This window comes from Hydra vulgaris, chromosome 08 (genome assembly GCF_038396675.1).
Source record: "Hydra vulgaris chromosome 08, alternate assembly HydraT2T_AEP".
Lineage (NCBI taxonomy): Eukaryota > Metazoa > Cnidaria > Hydrozoa > Anthoathecata > Hydridae > Hydra > Hydra vulgaris.
Genome location: NC_088927.1, coordinates 6,681,747 through 6,701,586, shown reverse-complemented (window position 1 = coordinate 6,701,586; position 19,840 = coordinate 6,681,747). Strand labels below are relative to the sequence as shown.

The following is a 19,840-nucleotide window of genomic DNA, read 5'->3' as shown; positions in this document are numbered from 1 at the left end:
AAAGTTGAATGGAAACCCTTACTCCGAGTCATAAAATTATAAATATCAAATAAAATAATTTTTTATTTATTTTAAATCACATTTTTCTTGGCCTTAATAATGGCAAAAAAAACTCTTCTACATCAAACAGTACAATTGCTACTGAATATATATAAAACCCATATCGTCCTTGACAATAGCCAGCTTGCTGAAAGATCTTTTGCCTTCTGAAGTTAAAGCGATTTTAAGTGAAACAAACATTTGGGGAAATATTGAATGCAGTTCCTTTTCAGAAATTTTATTTAGAAGATCTGGCTAGAATGCTTTTTCTAACAGAAAAAAGTTGGCTTTCTCAAAAAATTCAATTTTAATTAATTCTGTTGGGTTAAGTTTTTAGCTAAATCTGGTGGGTAGAGTTTAACAAGATTCTCAGTTTATCAACGTCATTTTTAGTCAGTTAGAGATTTCTGTAAAGACCAAAAAAAAGAATTTGTTACATTTTCCTCTTCTTGTTTTATATATATATATATATATATATATATATATATATATATATATATATATATATATATACATATATATATAACCATTGAATACATAGGATTCAAAGTTTTTGAATCCCAGATGAAACATCTGCCGCAAAGAGCAGTTGACGCAACTTTGATTAAGATGTTCAAAAAGCGATTTAAATTAGTAGAAGAAAAGAATAGAAGGTAACACATACTAAACTCTCTTTGTGTTTTTAATAATTTTTTAGGTACTTGCTTAACAGTTGTACACGAGTATTGAGGACTGTTAATTTTGAGGTACTAGATGCAGTACATTTAAAATTATGGATTAACCCTGACTATTGATAACTCTAAAATAAAGTAAACTATATGAATTCTACAGAATTACAAAAATATACATGGCATTACTTAAGTGATTTTTTCTAAACTTAAAATATTCTTGAACCACTGTTGGTTTTTATATACGGACTTGAACCTATTTAGAAAAATGGGCCTCACTCTGTGGACTAAATTGTTTAATAGGGGCTGGAATTAAATTGAAAATTTTAATTTAATCTACCAAAAAGATAACTTAAAGAAATTAGTTACACTAATTATTATTATTATAAAAAAAAGTTTTTGTGATTCTGAAAAGTTCACGTTTTTTCCTTAGCATTATTTAATGCAGGTGACAAGTGTGGTTAAAATTAAATTTAAAAAATATATCATACTATAATATTATGTACAACATCAGTGGTGCAGTGGTTAGAGAGTTTGCTTCAGAATCAATATGGCCGAGGGTAACGAAAATGGCGTGAACGCGGTTTTCTTCCACTAAGTTATAATTTATTAAAGTATATACATTTTATAAATGCAAACTTATTATAGAAATACAGAGCTAGTAAAAAGGCATTTTTGGGTACCAATAAAACATGCCAATCTGTTACAGCGGACTTATCAATTTCACGCGTGACGTTAATGATAGAGGTAAAAGATAAACTTAACTATATACAATAAATGTTGCAATGCAAAGCAATAAATGTTACTTTCACAATAACAGAAACGTAATTTCGTTGTAAAAAGAAAAATACCCTATCATTTATATTTTGCAAGCTTTTTAAAAGAACGATGTTTTAATCCACGTCGGAGCACAAGCATTATTTTACAAGAATGCGGTTAATATTAAACGAAAAGTTCAATCTAAACAGTGTAAAAACTTCAATATGTTAATATGTTAATATGTAGATACATCATATTTGTATAAGTTTTATATAAACGTGATATTCATGTGCTAACAATATTTTATTACATTATTAACTTAGTATACATGTGTCAATATAAGTGGAATTATGATAAAATTGTTAAGTACTTAATAGCTTTATAATACGTTCGAAGCATATTAAAAAATTGTTAAGTACTAAACATTTTTAATTAATTTTAATAAAATGTTTAACAAATGTTTTTTAAACATTTGTTAAACATTTTTATTTATCATATCATTATAATGGGGTTAGTTGAAATATGATGTTTGAACTAACCCCATTATGCGCCTGGGCATAATGGGTAAAGAAAAAAAAAATGAAGTTGTTGCATTTTGAAGACAGTTTAAAAACAAAAAAGTTTATTTATTTTTAGTTGAATATTTCATAATCACTAAATCGATTGGTGCATTTTACACGAATTATGATTTCGATATAAGTTAGTAAAACTCTACTGATCGCGTGCCAATTTATAATAAACGCCAAACTTCTTGACATGCTAAAACCATTTAATTTCCACAGGATCTTCTGCGATATACGTTTATTAACACATCATATATGGATTGCCAGAGCTAGATCACCAATACCACGTCATGAATTAATTTAACTTGTTGTGTTACAGTTGTTAAAATAAAAGTTAATAAGTTGGCTAACTTAGTGTTAATGTTTTGCGTTAATAACTTTTTTATAGCGCAATCTAATAACTGATTTGAATTTAATTAACATACTAGTTTTTATCCATTTTTCTCAATAAATGGTATTGGTAAAGATATTAGATTAGAACGTATTAAACTCAATAAGTTATATTGAAAAAGGTATGAGAGTAGAACGTATTTGACAGAACCAGTTTGTTAAGCTGTATTAGCTAGAGTTTGTTAAAACCCAATCTAATGCAATGGCTAGCCAGATCCGACCCAGATTTAAGCTAATGTTGGTCCAGATTTAAGCTAATGTCTATTCGAACACAGCCAGTTCACCAGGATAAAGTTTTAGTCAATCTACACAAATATTCCTATTTATACTGCTATTGCTTATAAACGCTTAGTGGGAATCGAACTTTTGCAACTTTATTTTATCGTACTTTTTCAACTATATGTTAAAAAAAGTTGGTTTATTGTAATTTTGTTGCATATATTTAATACGCATGACATGTAACAGTATTATATTTTCCAGATTTACTGCTTTTTTGTGTGACGTTCTTGCTTATTTTTTAACGTTAGCTTTAACAAGTATTTGTTCCGCATTCTTCGTGATACACTTATTCAAGTGTTTATATGTAAACTTTTTTTTTTACTTTTTTAGATCGCAAATAACAATAGATTTGACGATTTAAAAAATTTTTTTAATCTGAATAGATGCTCAAACATGATTACGATACCGGGGGACATAAATTTAACCTTAAGTTATTTAAGGGGTGAAGCATGTTTTATAAATATTATTTTAACAAAATTTAACTGGTTTTAAATATAATATAAAAAACAATTAATCTAGTTTTGTCTAATCCTATTATTTTAAAAGTATCCAACTGAGGTTTTTTTATTAATCTAAAACAACTTTAGCGTCGATAACTTACTGAGTTTTGCAGATAAATAAATGTTACGTCATAGCATCACTTTTAGTTAGCACTTCTATACATGGTCACAACTTAGATCAAGCAAAGATGTAATCAGTTTTCTCACAGTAGATCATACGACAATTCCAAAAGTGGAATTTGTTTATTGTTGTTGCGGAACAATTGAAATGCAAGTTTAGATTACTTGTGCATTATTTAAACAAATAAGTTTTATCCAATGGGACGTTTGCTTGTAAAATTTAATCAGATTTATTGACGGTTTGTAACGATTTGTTGTAAAAAAACTTATTTATAATGATAATTTTAATAATACTTTGCAACATATATATATATATATATTTTTTTTTTTTTAATACAAATAAGCGATTAAAATTAAATTCTTTTTAGCTTATATCGTTTATTTTATAGTTTTCCTATTTAGAAAATATCAAACGATTACAAACGAACTCAGCTTTTAATGACTTTTTTGTTTCTTTTTCAATATTACTAAAAAAATTACTATTTGAACATGCCGTTAACAGTGGGTTTAATATATGTTTTTTAAATTAAATTAGTCTCCTTTTTAAAATAACTTCAGTTGTACGGCAATGTTTGGTAATGTTTGTTATGCGTGGGCACTCTTACTAAATTTATTGATGTGAAAAAACTAAATTTTTCTAAAATTATTTTAGAGAGATGACCTCTTTATATTCGTTATTTTTTCTCATTTATTTATTTTTAATTGTAATAATAAAGTATTAAAGTAAATATTTACTTAACTAAAAATAAATTAAAATATATTACAAAAATATCAGACTTTATATCTTTAGAGGTTTGTCCACGAAGAAATAAAAACACGTGATAATTTAAAATATAGCCAATAGAATTTAACTTTGGGTAGGGCTTTTAATAAGGGAGGGTGTTAAGTCAGAGCGAGTGTAGAAGTTTCCGTGTTCATATATTGGGTTCATATACTGGTACTGCATTTAGTAGTCCAGAGCATATTTTTTGTATTTAGATTTCTAATATTATAAAGCATTATTGGTCTCGACAACTGGGTTCATTTTCAATATGGACAACGAAGAAGATAGTTTAAAGTATCTGTCTGTTGATCGGCGTGCAATAGCTGACCCCGTTGCTCACGCTGCTTGGGCTGCACAGAAGTTAGTTTGGGTGCCTAGTGAAGAGCATGGGTTTGTTTCTGCTAGTATCAAAGAGGAGAAAGGGGATAAAGTCATTGCCGAAATTGAAGGAGGGAAAAGAGTGACATTTCATAAAGATGATATTCAAAGGATGAATCCACCCAAATTTGACAAGGTGGAAGACATGGCTGATCTGACTTGTTTAAATGAAGCTAGTGTGTTGCATAATATTAAAGATCGATATTTTTCGGATCTCATTTATGTAAGTAACTTTCTCATCCCATAGCTACTGCAGAATTGGACCTGCATTTGTGCATACTTATGCGTTATTATGTGCAGATTAGTTATTTTTTAAAAAGCATTTTGTTGAATTCTAGTCGCAATTTTTCTCGTTTGAGTTGAATTGAGTTATTAAAATTTCTTTTGATTCCAATTATATATACATAACAAAAGATAATATAAGTTATTTTTCCCACATCCTAATCTTTAATATTATGTATATTCAAGATATGTTTCTATTTGAGTTTTGTGTAATCAGTGACATAACATGCAGGCCTATTTCAGCAGTAATTTATATTTATATATATATATATATATATATATATATATATATATATATATATATATATATATATATATATATATATACATATATATAAATTAGTAAAAAACACTTATGTAACTTTTTTCTTCAACTTTAAGTTTCACCATTGCTGGATCATCAGGAAGAGTTCTCTTCCTGATGATTAAGCAATGGTGAAACTTAAAGTTGAAGAAAAAAGTTAGATAAGTGTTTTTTTACTAATTTATTATTGCTCTGTTCTTTAAGAACATTGAGCACTCTATTTGTAAAATACACTAACACAAATTTACATATATATATATATATATATATATATATATATATATATATATATATATATATATATATATATATATATATATATATATATATAAATATTTATATATAATTTTTTGTGATCAATATATTTTTAAGTTATAAAAACTATAGAATATTTAATATAGCATTTTGAGACTCATGTTGTTTTGTCAATAAATGTTTATAAGTTTTTGTGCTATATTTTATTATGCAATATTTTCGTGAACCCAAAGATATTATGGTTTAGCTAGGCAAAAGCAACTTTCCTAAAGTATGCTATATTTAAGGTGGCTTAAAATAATTAAAATTACAAATATAATTAGTTATAGTCATAAGACCACCAAAGATTTTTAACAGAGAGGTTTTTACAAAATCTTAGGTATTATTGAGTATATATTACAATATATACCTAATAATAATCTATATTACAAACTAGGAGAAAAAATTATAAAATTAAATATTTTTAATTTTTTAAACTTATTTATTGACCTAGTTTCAAAATTAAATTTTATTTAGACTTACTCTGGTTTGTTTTGTGTTGTTGTAAACCCATACAAGAAGATACCAATATACAGTGATAATGTTGTTAACTTATATCGAGGAAAAAAACGACATGAGCTTCCACCACATGTCTATGCAATTACTGATAATGCATATCGCAGCATGCTACAAGGTAAGTTGTTATTTACTAAATTCTAGAGAGAGTGAGAACAAGTGTCATGTGGAACCATTTACAGTAGTATGGTTCATTTCTTGCAAACCTTTCTTAGAAAATTTTAGATTTGCAGGAAAAAACTGCAGTAGTGCACAAACTGTGTGTATTACTATGGGTTTTTTTCTCTTTTTTATGATTGGTTATAATAGAAAATTTTATGGTAATTTAGAAAAATGTAAAAATATAGATTTCAAAATTAATAGAATTGGTTTTTTTATCTGAGCTCAAAGGAAAATGTAAAATGAAAGTAAACATCTATTTTTTACACATAGTTACATGACATTATCTTTGCAAATCTTTAAAAAAAGTACTGGTTTTTATTACTGCAATTATTATTGCTATTAGAAATATAATTTTTTTTTGAGTGTTGTTAGATATAAATCCCACAGTCAGAACCATTAAAAAGCATAAGTCTGCAACTAGAATCTTATATGTGGATTTATTAATCTAACTTCAGCTACACAAAGTTTCTTTACTTTCAAAATAAAAGATTTGCTGATCTTTTATTTGAGTATAGTTATATTTATATAACAAAGTTTTCATTTTATTCTTGCTGATAACTTTTTATTATCTTTAGATCGTGATAATCAGTCTATCCTCTGCACGTAAGTGTTTAACTTTATATATTTATAACCTTTCCTTTAGTTTTAAAAACCATTGATGACATTTTAAACTGGTAACATGTCATAAATGGTATTTTTTATGAACTGTGTAATACTAATATTTCTATTACCTTAATTTTCCATTTAGTTTTTGAAATATTGGTTTGTGTGTGTGTGCGTGTGTTTTTATATATATATATATATATATATATATATATATATATATATATATATATATATATATATATATATATATATATATATATATATATATATTATAGGGGTGAATCTGGTGCAGGAAAAACTGAAAACACAAAAAAAGTTATACAGTACTTGACTGCTATAGCTGGTCGTCATAAACAAGATGATAAATCAGCACAGGTAATTTTTGAGAACTTATTAAAAAAATTATATAAATTTAAGAGAATAATACGTAAGTTCTAAAAATTTTTTAAAAAGAGTTTAAATCAAATTTTTAAAGATGTTTTAATAAAAATAGTTTCAAAAATAAAAAAGTATAAATATTTTGTTTTGTTTTGTTTAGGGTCAACTTGAGGTACAGTTACTCCAAGCCAATCCTATTCTTGAAGCATTTGGAAATGCAAAAACTGTGAAAAATGATAATTCATCACGTTTTGTAAGTATTTAAATTTTTTTTTTTTTTTGTTTTGTAAATGAAGTTTAAATTTTGGATTTTGTTTATTTAATGTATTTTTTAATTACTTATATATTTTTCATTTTGATTACTATCAAAAAAAAAATATATATATATATATATAGAGTTTAATCTTGCTCAAAAAAAAACTTTAAATCTTCCAAAACTAATAAACAAAAATGATATACAAAATATATAAAAAGAAAAAATTTAAATTAAAAAAAAATTCTCATGAAAACAAAAAGTTAATCTATGAAATATATTTTACACAATTTTAATTATAACTTAATGATGTTAGAAATTTATCCAATACTTAGTTTTTGGTTTAGTTCTGTTAAGTTAAATAACTGTTATTTTTACTATTGACTTCATTTAGGGTAAATTCATCAGAATTATGTTTGATAACTCTGGTTTTATCTCCGGAGCAAACATCGAGTCCTATTTGTTGGAAAAAGGTCGATTAGTTCGCCAAGCACCAGAAGAAAGACTTTTCCACATTTTTTACCAGTTGCTTTTGGGTGCAAGTCCTGAAGTTAAAAGTATTTTTTTCTATTTTTAGTCTTTTTTTCTTTTTTTTATATTTTTGTTATTAAATTTTTTTTATAACAAAAACTTTTAAATCATATAAGAATAGTTTATATTTGTATCTGATGTGGAGAAACACATAACAGGCTGAATATCATACAAAATTTAACAAGCTATTTTTCTTAATATTTTTTTATGTAATATTTGTATAAAAGATGTTAAGTAGTTTTTAATGATTTTAAAAGGCTTTCAAGTTCTGTCCACTTCCCACATTTATAATAATTGTTTAAAGATGTTTTTTTAATTGTTACATTGTTATAAGCTCAAAAACATTGTTTTTGTTTCAATGAACTCATTTGTGATGTGTATTTTTTATGGTTAACTAAAAAAAGATTTAAAGCAATAATTGAATAAATAATAAACCATAGTTGTATTAATATAAAATATCAATTATTGGTTCTTAAAGTACTTTAAAATTATTTTTAGAACAATTTCTACTTCTTGATCCAAAAAGTTATATTTTTATGTCAAATGGACTTGTGCAGCTTCCTAACATGGATGACCGTGCAGAATTTAAATTAACTTTGGAGGCTATGAGGGATATGGGTATTACTCAAGAAGAACTTAATCCTATTTTCAAAGTTTTATCAGCTTGTCTATTATTTGGTAACTTGGATTTCAAAATGGAAAGAAAATCAGATCAAGCTGCATTGCCCGATAATACTATTTCACAGCAAATTTCTCATCTTCTTGGAATTGCTGTTACTGACTTTACAAATGCTTTATTAAAACCAAGAGTTAAAGTTGGACGAGAGTTTACACAAAAAGCTCAAACTAAAGCTCAGTGCGAATTTGCTGTTGAAGCTCTTACAAAAGCTATGTATGAGCGTCTGTTCAAATGGTTAGTCACTCGCATTAACAAGAGTTTAAATCGATCAAAACGTGAAGGTGCCTCTTTCGTTGGAATCTTGGATATTGCTGGTTTTGAAATTTTCAAAATAAATTCATTTGAACAGTTATGTATAAATTATACGAATGAAAAACTGCAACAACTGTTCAACCACACTATGTTTATTCTTGAACAAGAAGAATACCAGAAAGAAGGAATTGACTGGAAATTTATTGATTTTGGACTTGATTTACAACCAACTATTGACTTGATTGAGAAACCAATGGGCATTATGGCCTTACTTGATGAGGAATGTTGGTTCCCAAAAGCTACAGATAAAAGTTTAGTAGAGAAAATAAATAAAGCTCATGCTAAACATCCAAAATATATGAAACCTGACTTTAGAGCTAACTCAGATTTCTGTATCATTCATTATGCTGGCCGTGTTGATTATTCTGCAGCCCAATGGCTAACAAAGAATATGGATCCACTAAATGACAATGTTGTTGCTCTATTGGCAGCTTCAAGCGAACCATTTGTAGATGCATTATGGAAAGATATTGGTTAGGCAATTTATATAAAATATATGTTTAGCATAATCAATAAATTTTTGGTATTATATTATTATTATTATTATTATTATTTTTTTGCATTTATTTAAATTTTTTTTAGAAAATGTTGTTAGCATGAGTGTTACAGAAGGCATGGATACTGCATTTGGTGCAGCAAAAACAAAAAAAGGAATGTTTAGAACTCTGTCACAACTTTATAAGGTTTTTTTATTTAATAATTTTATTTAATATTTTATCTAGTTTCAGTCGAAATATCCACTAGATTCATTCAAAGCAAATTTTGTTTAGGAACAATTACAAGGTCTCATGAATACATTAAATTGCACAAAGCCAAACTTTGTTCGTTGCATCATTCCAAACTATGAAAAACGAAGTGGAAAGATTACCAACTTTTTGGTTCTTGACCAACTGAGATGTAATGGTGTTTTAGAAGGTATCCGTATTTGCAGGCAAGGTTTTCCTAACAGAATTCTTTTCCAAGAATTTAGACAGCGATACGAAATTCTTTGTCCTGGTGTTGTTCCTAAAGGCTTTATGGATGGACGCAATGCATCAAAGAAAATGGTAACTTTAATTATATTGGTTATTTCATATATTGTTGTATATATGATACATATATACAACACACGAAATTAGGATAAATGAGGTCAACAAAAATTTGCCAACCTCAGGCTTTTAGAGGTAAAAAAAAATTTTTTTTAAAGGTTTTACCATAAAACATAGAAACGAGATCGGCAATTTTTTGCTGACCTCAAACACTTTAAGGTCAGCATTGCCAAATGCCGACCCTAATTCCAAGGGTTGTATATAACAATATATGTTATATATATATATATATATATATATATATATATATATATATATATATATATATATATATATATATATATATATATATGTATGTATGTATATATATAAGTATCTATATATATATATGTATGTATATATACATATATACATACAGCGTGGAAAATAAAAAATTGAAGGCGAGCGGTCAATTTAGACCAGCTAACACATGGAATTAACAGTCATTTGTTTTTTTTGGATGTTCAAATTTTTTTTTTTCTCTTTGTTTAAATTATCATGAGTAATAGTTCTTTGTGACTAAAACTAAACACACAAAAACAACTTAATGTTTAAAAATTAAGGAACTCGTGTTCTTTTGAAAATGATAAATTTAAATAAAATCAATGCATTTTTTAAAGTTTTAACTCGCAAATAACTAACGTTCAAATTACCTTCTAATGTTAATTTGTTTAAAATTCGCTTGTGGGCATAGGATTTTATTCAATATTAAAAAAATTTAAACTGAATACTTAATACTATAACAAGTTGCTTTATGAATGCAATCGAAAATGAAAGCATTGTTTGTCCAGGATGGGTTGACGTTTGATGACTCTATTACAATCAATATTAGAAAGGAGAAAACATGTGTAAATGCGCAATTGATAATTTCAAATTTATTTAAAAATAATACATCAATTGCATGGCTTCTCACCAGTGAGACAAAATGAACAAAAAAAGAAATAAGATTAAATTATTAAAAAAAAAAAAAATTGGTAGAGAAAATGTTCTTAGTTACATACAAAAATTTTAAATAGTAATTTTATATCTCTGATTTTAATGAGCAGAGATATAAAATATTTTTTTATCTCTGCTCATTTTAAAAACAATTACAATTAGTTATTGATAATTTTATTAACACTCTATTATGAAACACTACTAGAAAAATTATTAGTGTTACATTAAACTAGATTTTACTAAACATATATATATTTTTAAGAATCCTATCATTGAAAAGTTTAAATTTAACTATAAATCATTCAATCATTTATTGCTATTTGCAGCAAAAACTTACAAGAAAATAAATAAGAAGATTTTAAGAAAATCCTAGTGAATCAAAAATTTTAAAAAGAGAAAAATGCTCTCAGTTGAATGCAGCAATTATTATATATTTTCATATTATTATAAAAATTAAATATTTAATATTTTTATTGTTTTAAAACAATAATAAAATAAGAACTTTAATCATTCATGAAAAGGGTTTTTCAACGCCTGCAAAATGTAATTTAGATAAGTAAAGAAAAAAAATTATATAATTTACATCATAAATTTGTCAACAAAGTAAGTTAAAGTAGCATGTTGTAAACAATAATTTAATATTTAATAAACTATATTTAATATTTATTTAAAATTTAAATGATTTTGTGAAATTTTAGTATATGCTCTTTCCAAATTGCATCATGATTGTTTGTAAAACCTGGTTTTTCAATAGCCTGATTTTTTTTTTTCAACCGGTCAGACATGAAGAATTCATTTTGGAAGGTCAAAATAGCAATTTTAGTCATTAACCTGATGTTATTTTCCACGCTGTATGTGTGTGTGTGTATACACACACATACAGCGTCCTATATAATGTGTGTATATATATATAATATATATATAATATATATATATATATATATATATATATACTCACATATTATATTATAAAATTTATTAAGTTACCTAATAAAAATTTTATAACAGATTGAGGCTTTGGAAATGGATCCAAATTTGTTCAGAATCGGTCAATCAAAAATATTTTTCCGTGCTGGTGTGTTAGCCCATCTTGAAGAAGAACGTGATATTAAACTTACTGAAATAGTAATTCAATTCCAAGCTTTTTGCAGAGGTAATATTGCTCGTAAAAATTATAAGAGGCGCATTCAGCAGTTATCAGCTATTAGAGTTATTCAACGAAATGGTCGCAGCTGGATGAAATTAAGAAATTGGCAATGGTGGCGCTTGTTCACAAAAGTAAAACCTTTGTTGAATGTTACAAGACATGATGAAGAGCTTCGCGCCAAAGAAGAGGAGTATAAAAAAGTATAATTTTTATTGCTTTCGTTAAAAATGATTTTTTTCTTTTTTATAACCTAAATAATGTTTTTAATGTTTATAAAAGTTAAAAGTATTGTAAATATTTTTATACTTAAAATACATTTATGTAACTATTTAACATATGTATATGTAACATTTAAGATAAAAGAATGATTAAAGACTGAATATAAAATTTGGGCTGAATGCCAAAAATAAAAATTTTCAGTTTGGTTTTAAAATGGCCAAGTGATATTCACTGTGGAGATCTAATACCTATTATTAGATCTACTTCCACAAATATCACTTAGCCCAGTTTTTACTGTGTAGTGTTTGCCACATAAAACACATTTTAACATCAAACCAAATACTTCCATAATTGACACTTTGCCTAGATTTTATATTCAGTTTTCAATTTATATTTAACAAGTTTTACATGTATATATATATGTGTGTGTGTGTGTATGTATATATATATGTATATATATATATATATATATATATATATATATATATATATATATATATATATATATATATATATATATATATATATATATATATATGAAATTTTATTTATTGTTATCGCTTTGTTGTTACTTATTTAGGTTCTTGATAAATACGAAAAAGTTGAAAGTGCACACAATGACCTCAAAAAGAGTCATGACAAGCTTACTGACGAAAATAAACTGTTAGCTGAGCAACTTCAAGCTGAAATAGAGCTGTGTCAAGAAGCAGAAGAGAATGTTAGTCGTCTCCAGCAACGAAAGATTGAATTAGAGGAGTTATTGAATGATTTTGAAATCAAGTTAGCTGAGGAGGAAGAGAGATCAGCCAAGACTGCTGAGGAAAAAAAGAAGTTACAACAAGGAATTCAAGAATTAGAAGAAAGGTATATTTCTAGCATTTCTTTTTTCTTTTTTTCTTTTTTTCGCATGTAAGGAGACAAATTTGATTTTAGCACATCCTTTTAAACTTCTTCTTGAAGCTTATTTAAATATTATATTCAAAAAACCTTGTTTTATTTATGCTTTTTTTTATTTATATATCCTTGAAAAATAAATGCTTTCACTTTTATAGTTCAGCTATAAACAATAAATTTCTCTAAAAAGTATTTTATTGCTTTTAAAAGAAAAAAAGTATATTTAAACATGACACAATTTCTACTTATCTTTTAATTACTTTTTTAGTTATGGTCAATATTTAATTTATAATAAATATGGAAGTAAATATTTTGTTTTCAAAAAACTATTTAGTCTTGAGGAGGAAGAAGCTCAAAGACAAAAGTTGCAACTCGAAAAGGTTCAAGTTGAAGCTAAACTAAAAGCACTAGAAGATGATTTAAGACTAGTTGAAGACTCTAATGCCAAACTATCACAAGATAAAAAACAACTTGAAGAGAGAATGGATGAGCTAAGCACAAAGTTGTCTGCAGAAGAAGATAAATCAAAAGGTTTAATCAAATTAAAAGTTAAACAAGAAACTTTAATATCAGAATTAGAAGAACGTGTTGCAAAAAGTGAAAAAACTGCTGTTGATTACCAAAAAGAAATTAGAAAACTTCAGCAAGAAATTAGTGATTTGCGAAATCAATTGGCAGAAGCACAACAACGTATTGCTGAGTTAGAAGATGATCTTGCTCGTCGTGATAATGAACTGGCTGCAGCTATCAAGAGAGGAGATGAGGAAATGTCAAAAAGAGTTAATGTTGAAAAAGCAAAACGGGATGTTGAAGCCCATCTAGAAGAAGTTAAAGATGATTATGAACAAGAAAAAGCAGCTCGTGAAAAAGTTGAAAAAGCTAAACGAGAACTAGAGAAGGTGATTTTTTAATATTTTAAATTTAAAAGCTAAAATTTTGTAATAAATTATAATTATAAAACATTTTTTTTTGTTGAGTTTTTTAACTAAAAAGATTTTATTAGGATCTTAATGAATTGCGTGAAGAATTAGAAGTCAACACAGATGCAACTACAGTGCAGAAAGAGCTTCAGCGTAAACGTGAAGAAGATTTTAATGAATTAAAAAAGCAAGTTGAAATAGAGGCTAGAGAACATGAAAAACAAATGGACTCATTGCGAGGAAAACACAACCAACTTGTGAATGAACTTCAAGATCAGTTAGATCAATTTAAAAAGGGAAAGAATGCACTGGGTAATTGACATGTTTTATTGATTTTTTACCACAACTTTTGCCAATTTTTTTGCCCTGTTTTTTTCTTTCTTTCCTTCTTTCTTTCTTTCTTTAGAGGGCAAGGGGCTAATAATTTACAAATTCAAAAAATCTTTTAGCGAGTTGAACAAATATATTTTTATATAATGAATAGATCTTTTTTTTTATAAATTAAAAGAAATTTTTGTAATAGATATATTTGGATATATTTATAAATGGATATATTTTTATATTTGCTTATAATTTTTAAATGGTTGCTTTAGAAAAAAATAAAACGGCATTAGAGAATGAGAATGCTGAAATTGCTGCTGATTTGCAGCGTGTTTCTTTGTTGAAGCAGGAGAGCGATAGAAAAGCCAAAAATTTTGAAGCTCAGTTAAGTGAAGCAAATGCAATTCGCATGGGACAAGAGGAAATGATTTCAAAACTTGATGGACAATGTGCTAAGTTAACTAAAGAATGTGATTCATTAAATCAACAAATTGATGAAGTGGAATCAAAAGCAGCCAATCTCGAAGTAAGATTTTTTATTTTGCTATTTACTTATAAAATTATAATATCTTATAATTTTATATTTTAGCATCATAATAATTGCTTGCATTTTTTTTGTTTGTTTGTTTCCATGGAGAGTAAACATGATTACTAATTAGAGTCATGAAAAAGAGGTCAGGAAGTAAAAAAAGAAAATCTTGGATATATTAATGAGTGTTTTTCCTTAAATAACTTGATTTTCAAGGGTCACCAGAATTATTCTTAATTTTTGTCTAAACTAGGTTTACTTGCAAATTTCTTAATATTTCTCACATTTTGAAATATGAATTGGTTTTTTAAAATGCTTCGAATTCTTAATTTTAATTCTTATCTAATTACTTGTAAAATTTAAAAAAGTGCATTAACACGTTTTTAAAATTAAGACTTCAAAAATTCGACAAAAACAGTTTGTTAAAGATTTTTAAACACATTTTATTGTACATAAAAAGGTTTGTTCTATATTGCCTATATAAAATTTAAATTTTTTACAACTTATTAAGTGGTTCTTTTAACCATTTATATAGAATGGAAAATTAAGTTTGCATTTCTTCAAAACAAGTTAAATATCTTGCAATTTTTCCCCAATATTTTTGAATCAATAAAATCCAGTTTGATAGCTCTTTCACAACAATTATTGACATAGACTAATCTTTTTATAAACCTTATTATTTTTTTTATAATCAGTCATTATTGTATGTTTCAGATTGACATTTTAACAATAAATATTTAACAATTCAAAACAATATGTATATAATAACAAATAACAAATTTAAACACTTTTAAAAAAAAAAAAATTTTTCAATAGCGAGCTAAACAAGCTGCAGAGACTTCTCTGTCAGACCTTCAAGATGCTTTACACGAAGAAACACGCCAGAAACTCGCTCTTCAAACAAAAGTTCGCGAGGCTGAAGATGAAGCCAATCGTCTTCAAGAACAACTTGAAGAAGAAGAAGATGAGAAAAAAGCCGTTCAAAAAACTCTCACACAAGTTCAATTACAGGTTTTAATAATAAGTTATTAAAATATACATTTTTTATTTTTAAACAATTTATAAAACAAGACAATTTTTTTTAAAAAAGTTTTAATTTAGTGTAAATCTCTTTAGCTTGATAGTTGCAAAAAAGAAATCGAATTAAAAGTTACACTTCTTGAAGAAGCTGAGTCAGCTCGTCAAAAACAAAAACGAGAAAACGAAGAACTTCGCTCTGACAATGAGAGGTTTCAGTCTGAAATTTCTAAACTTGACAAAGCTCGTAAGAAGTTACAAGGAGATTTGGATGATGTTACTGTGCTCATGGAAAGAGAAAGAAATAATGCATCCCAAATGGCTGCAAAACAAAAGAAATTTGATCAACTTTTATCTGAAGAAAAATCTAGATCCCAAGCTCTTGCAAGTGAGCGAGATAATGTAGAAAAAGTTGCTCGTGCAAATGAAACAAAAATTCTTTCATTACAAAGTGCAAACGAAGAATTAGAGGACAAATTAGTAGAGGTTAAAATCTATATCAAAGATTTTTAATCAAAATATAATTAAAGAACGTTTGTATTTATATCTAGTATTTTTTTAGTCTGAGCGTGTACGTAAAAGTCTTATGGCAGAACTCCAAGAGCTTATTGATTCTAAAGATGGTGCTGGTAAGAATCTGCATGAACTTGATAAAGCTAAACGACTTCTTGAACAGCAACTTGCCGAGCAGAAAACTCAAGTTGAAGAACTTGAAGATGAGCTGCAGGCCACTGAAGATGCCAAGCTAAGATTAGAAGTAAATATGCAAGCACAAAAAGCTCAGTTTGAAAGAGAACTTGCAGCAAAAGAAGATTCTATTGAAGAAGGAAGAAAAGGACTTATCAAACAGGTTATTTAAATATACTTTTATATAGAAACAAACTTTAATGATGCATTGTCATCTTGTGAAGTCTTTTATATCATTCGAAACTTTTTATTAAGTTTTCTAGTTAAGTAATTAGGTATTAGTTTTTTAGAAGTTTTGCAATTTTTTTCCTTATAAAGAAAAAAGTAAAGAAAATTTATTTTAAATATCAATTTTCAATATATAGTTACGTGAAATGGAACTTGAACTTGAAGAGGAACGCAAAGTAAGCAAATCTGCTGGTGCATCTAAACGAAAGTTAGAGAGTGATGTAAAAGAACTTACAGCTCAGTTAGACCAAGCTAACAGGCTTAAAGAAGATAGTCAAAAGCAGCTCAAGAAATATCAAGTCCATCTCAAAGATGTTCAACGTGATTTAGATGAAGCAAAGGCTGCACGTGAAGAGTTGTCTGCTCAGGTATATAAAATCTCAAAGTTTTAATGTTAAAAAAATTATTTTTAAACTTTTCAAGATGCTTGTTAAACAAACATCAACAAAATTATTTTTTAAAGGTTAAAGATAATGAAAAGAAATTGAAGGGATTAGAGTCAGATTTCGTACAAATGCAAGAAGATCTCAGCACAGCTGAACGTGCTCGTCGTACTATTGAAGCAGAACGCGATGAACTTCTTGAAGAGTTAAATAACAACACTTCTGCAAAGACAGCTGTTGCTGAAGAACGCAAACGATGGGAAGCTCAAATTGCTGCCCTTGAAGAAGAATTAGAAGAAGAGCGAACTCAGACCGAGCTTATGCAAGATAAGGTGTGTGAAATTGCTGAAACTCTAAGTATATATATATGCAGTGCTCGAAGTGGAGGGGAAAAAAGTAACGAAATGGTATTCAGTAACTTAAAAATACCATCCCACCTAATTATTGTTACATAAAGAGATTTATAAAAAGGTGACAGGATAGTTTATACTTTATATAAAGGTGACAAGGTGGCATCCTGCCGTATCCCGCCTCACTACGAGCACTATATCTATATATGTATATATATATATGTATGTATATATATATATATATATATATATATATATATATATATATATATATATATATATATATATATATATATATATATATATATATATATATATATACATACATATATATATATATACACATATATATATATATATATATACATACATATATATATATATATATATATATATATATATATATATATATATATATATATATATATATATACATATATATATATACATACATATATATATATACATACATATATATATATATATATATAAATATATATATATACATATATTAGTTAACTAATATAATTGCTCTGTTCTTTTAAGAACATTGAGCACTCTATTGTGTAGAATACTTTTTAAAGTTGTTTAAATATATATATATATATATACATATATGTATGTATGTATGTATATTTATATATAGGTTTCACGAGGAAATCTACAAATAGACCAAATGTCTGCTGAATTAGCTGAAGAACGAGCCGCTTTGCAATCCCTTGACAACTCTCGTATGACATTAGAACGCGCCAACAAAGAATTGCAAAATAAACTTGCTGATTTAGAATCAAGTTTACGCTCCCGTACCAAGAACACAGTAGCAACTCTTGAAGCCAAAATCAGTAATCTGGAAGCCCAACTTGATCAAGAAGCCAAAGAAAAACAGAATATTACAAAATTACTTAGAAGAACTGAAAAGCGAGCTAAAGAACTTCAAGTGCTTGTTGATGAGGAGCGTGGTCACACTGAATCGTACAAACAACAAGTATGTTGTGTAAATCCTATGTACTCAATAGTTGTGTTGCGTATATGTTTTGTGATTTAAAATATGTTATTGTTTACTTTTACGCTTCTTTATTTTATATTAAAGGTTGAGAAAGCTAATAACAGGGTAAAAAGCATAAAACGACAATTGGATGAATCCGAGGAAGAAGTTAGTAGACTAAACGGAACCAAGAGAAAGATGCAAAGAGATCTTGATGAAAATACCGAAGCGCTTGAATCAGCACAAAGAGAGCTTACACAGTTAAAATCAAGAATGAAGTAAGTTAAACCTTTTTGATTAATCAAAAACGTTATTAAGGGAAAAATACTTTTGGCAAAAAAAGTACTTTTGGCAAAAACTAAGTATATATATATATATATATATATATATATATATATATATATATATATATATATATATATACACGCACACGTTTTTAAAAGTTAATAATTGCTTATAAGATATTTATTTATGCCTAGGACTGCCACTACGCCTAGCACCCGTTCTACAGGACGTCGCCGTAAAGATGACGATGAACAAAATGATGAGGACGGCACCGATTGAAAACGTCTTGAAAATTCGAACTGGGTGGCTTTTGTCAACCAATATTTTTTTTATAAATATTTCAAAAATCATTTGTAATTATAACGTTTGAAGAGATATTTCTCAACGATTTTTCATAACAAAATGTTTGGGTATGAATTTATTTCTAAATGAGATCTCAACAAACTTTGTTTTAATTTAAAAAAGTATTTCTATTTAGCTTTAGCTGTTTAGTTTTTATAGATTATTGACAGATTTGCTATTAGATTTTTAATTTCATGGTTTACCGTATTAAAGAACTATAAATATAAAATTGTATATTTCGTATAATGTAACTTTTGAAAAATTTATAGGCGTTATTTCATAACTTTTTACTCGGTTAACTTGCTATATTCTTTATTCAAATTAAAATTTGTAAAATAAAAATAAAGAATGAATGATTAAATTTTTTTTATTTCCTTAAAAATGTCTGATATGAATATTTGGGTTAATAAAACCCAAATCTTTGCAAAGAGGTCTGTGTCTCAAGAGTTCGTTTTTAAGAGTTTGAAAACAGCCCAGACTCGCTTCAAAAAGTTTTACATTTTATCAGACTATTATTATTTTACCCAAACTCACGTTTGGGTAAAATAATAATAGTCTGGGGGGGGGGGTGTAACGTTGAGGGGTATTTTTGTTTCCATTACCGCAATTTTTTACAAAACATTCTCTTGACATAAACATACTTGAGTTCAGAGTTTGCGCAATCCCTGGAAGTGTCATATCTTAAACATCAAAAAATCTTGGCAGCGCTCATGAGGGTGAGGCTAAACAGTCGAAACAGTTTTGTATATGCAAT

The 19,840-nt window shown here is 26.9% G+C and overlaps 1 protein-coding gene across 1 annotated transcript; it reads left to right on the top strand.

The window, feature by feature from the left end:
- The first annotated feature begins 4,034 nt into the window (after positions 1 to 4,034).
- Positions 4,035 to 19,447, top strand: LOC100207631 (myosin-10). Its single transcript, XM_065802983.1, has 22 exons — positions 4,035 to 4,682; positions 5,817 to 5,973; positions 6,593 to 6,620; positions 6,899 to 6,998; positions 7,162 to 7,254; positions 7,649 to 7,811; positions 8,284 to 9,249; positions 9,359 to 9,459; positions 9,547 to 9,822; positions 11,788 to 12,126; positions 12,726 to 13,009; positions 13,374 to 13,938; positions 14,043 to 14,271; positions 14,553 to 14,806; positions 15,626 to 15,820; positions 15,926 to 16,312; positions 16,389 to 16,676; positions 16,879 to 17,109; positions 17,205 to 17,456; positions 18,121 to 18,459; positions 18,565 to 18,737; positions 18,939 to 19,447. Exons 1-22 carry the CDS (start codon positions 4,350 to 4,352, stop codon positions 19,021 to 19,023), a joined length of 5,838 nt encoding a protein of 1,945 aa, XP_065659055.1. The 5' UTR covers positions 4,035 to 4,349; the 3' UTR covers positions 19,024 to 19,447.
- The last annotated feature ends 393 nt before the right edge of the window (positions 19,448 to 19,840 follow it).

Excerpts from the sequence above, each read along its gene's own strand:
- LOC100207631 (XM_065802983.1), top strand. The coding sequence starts at position 4,350 with ATGGACAACGAAGAAGATAGTTTAAAGTATCTGTCTGTTGATCGGCGT. Across the intron at positions 12,127-12,725 it reads AAGAAGAGGAGTATAAAAAA|GTTCTTGATAAATACGAAAA; the intron begins GTATAATTTTTA and ends TTACTTATTTAG. Across the intron at positions 14,272-14,552 it reads AAAGGGAAAGAATGCACTGG|AAAAAAATAAAACGGCATTA; the intron begins GTAATTGACATG and ends TGGTTGCTTTAG.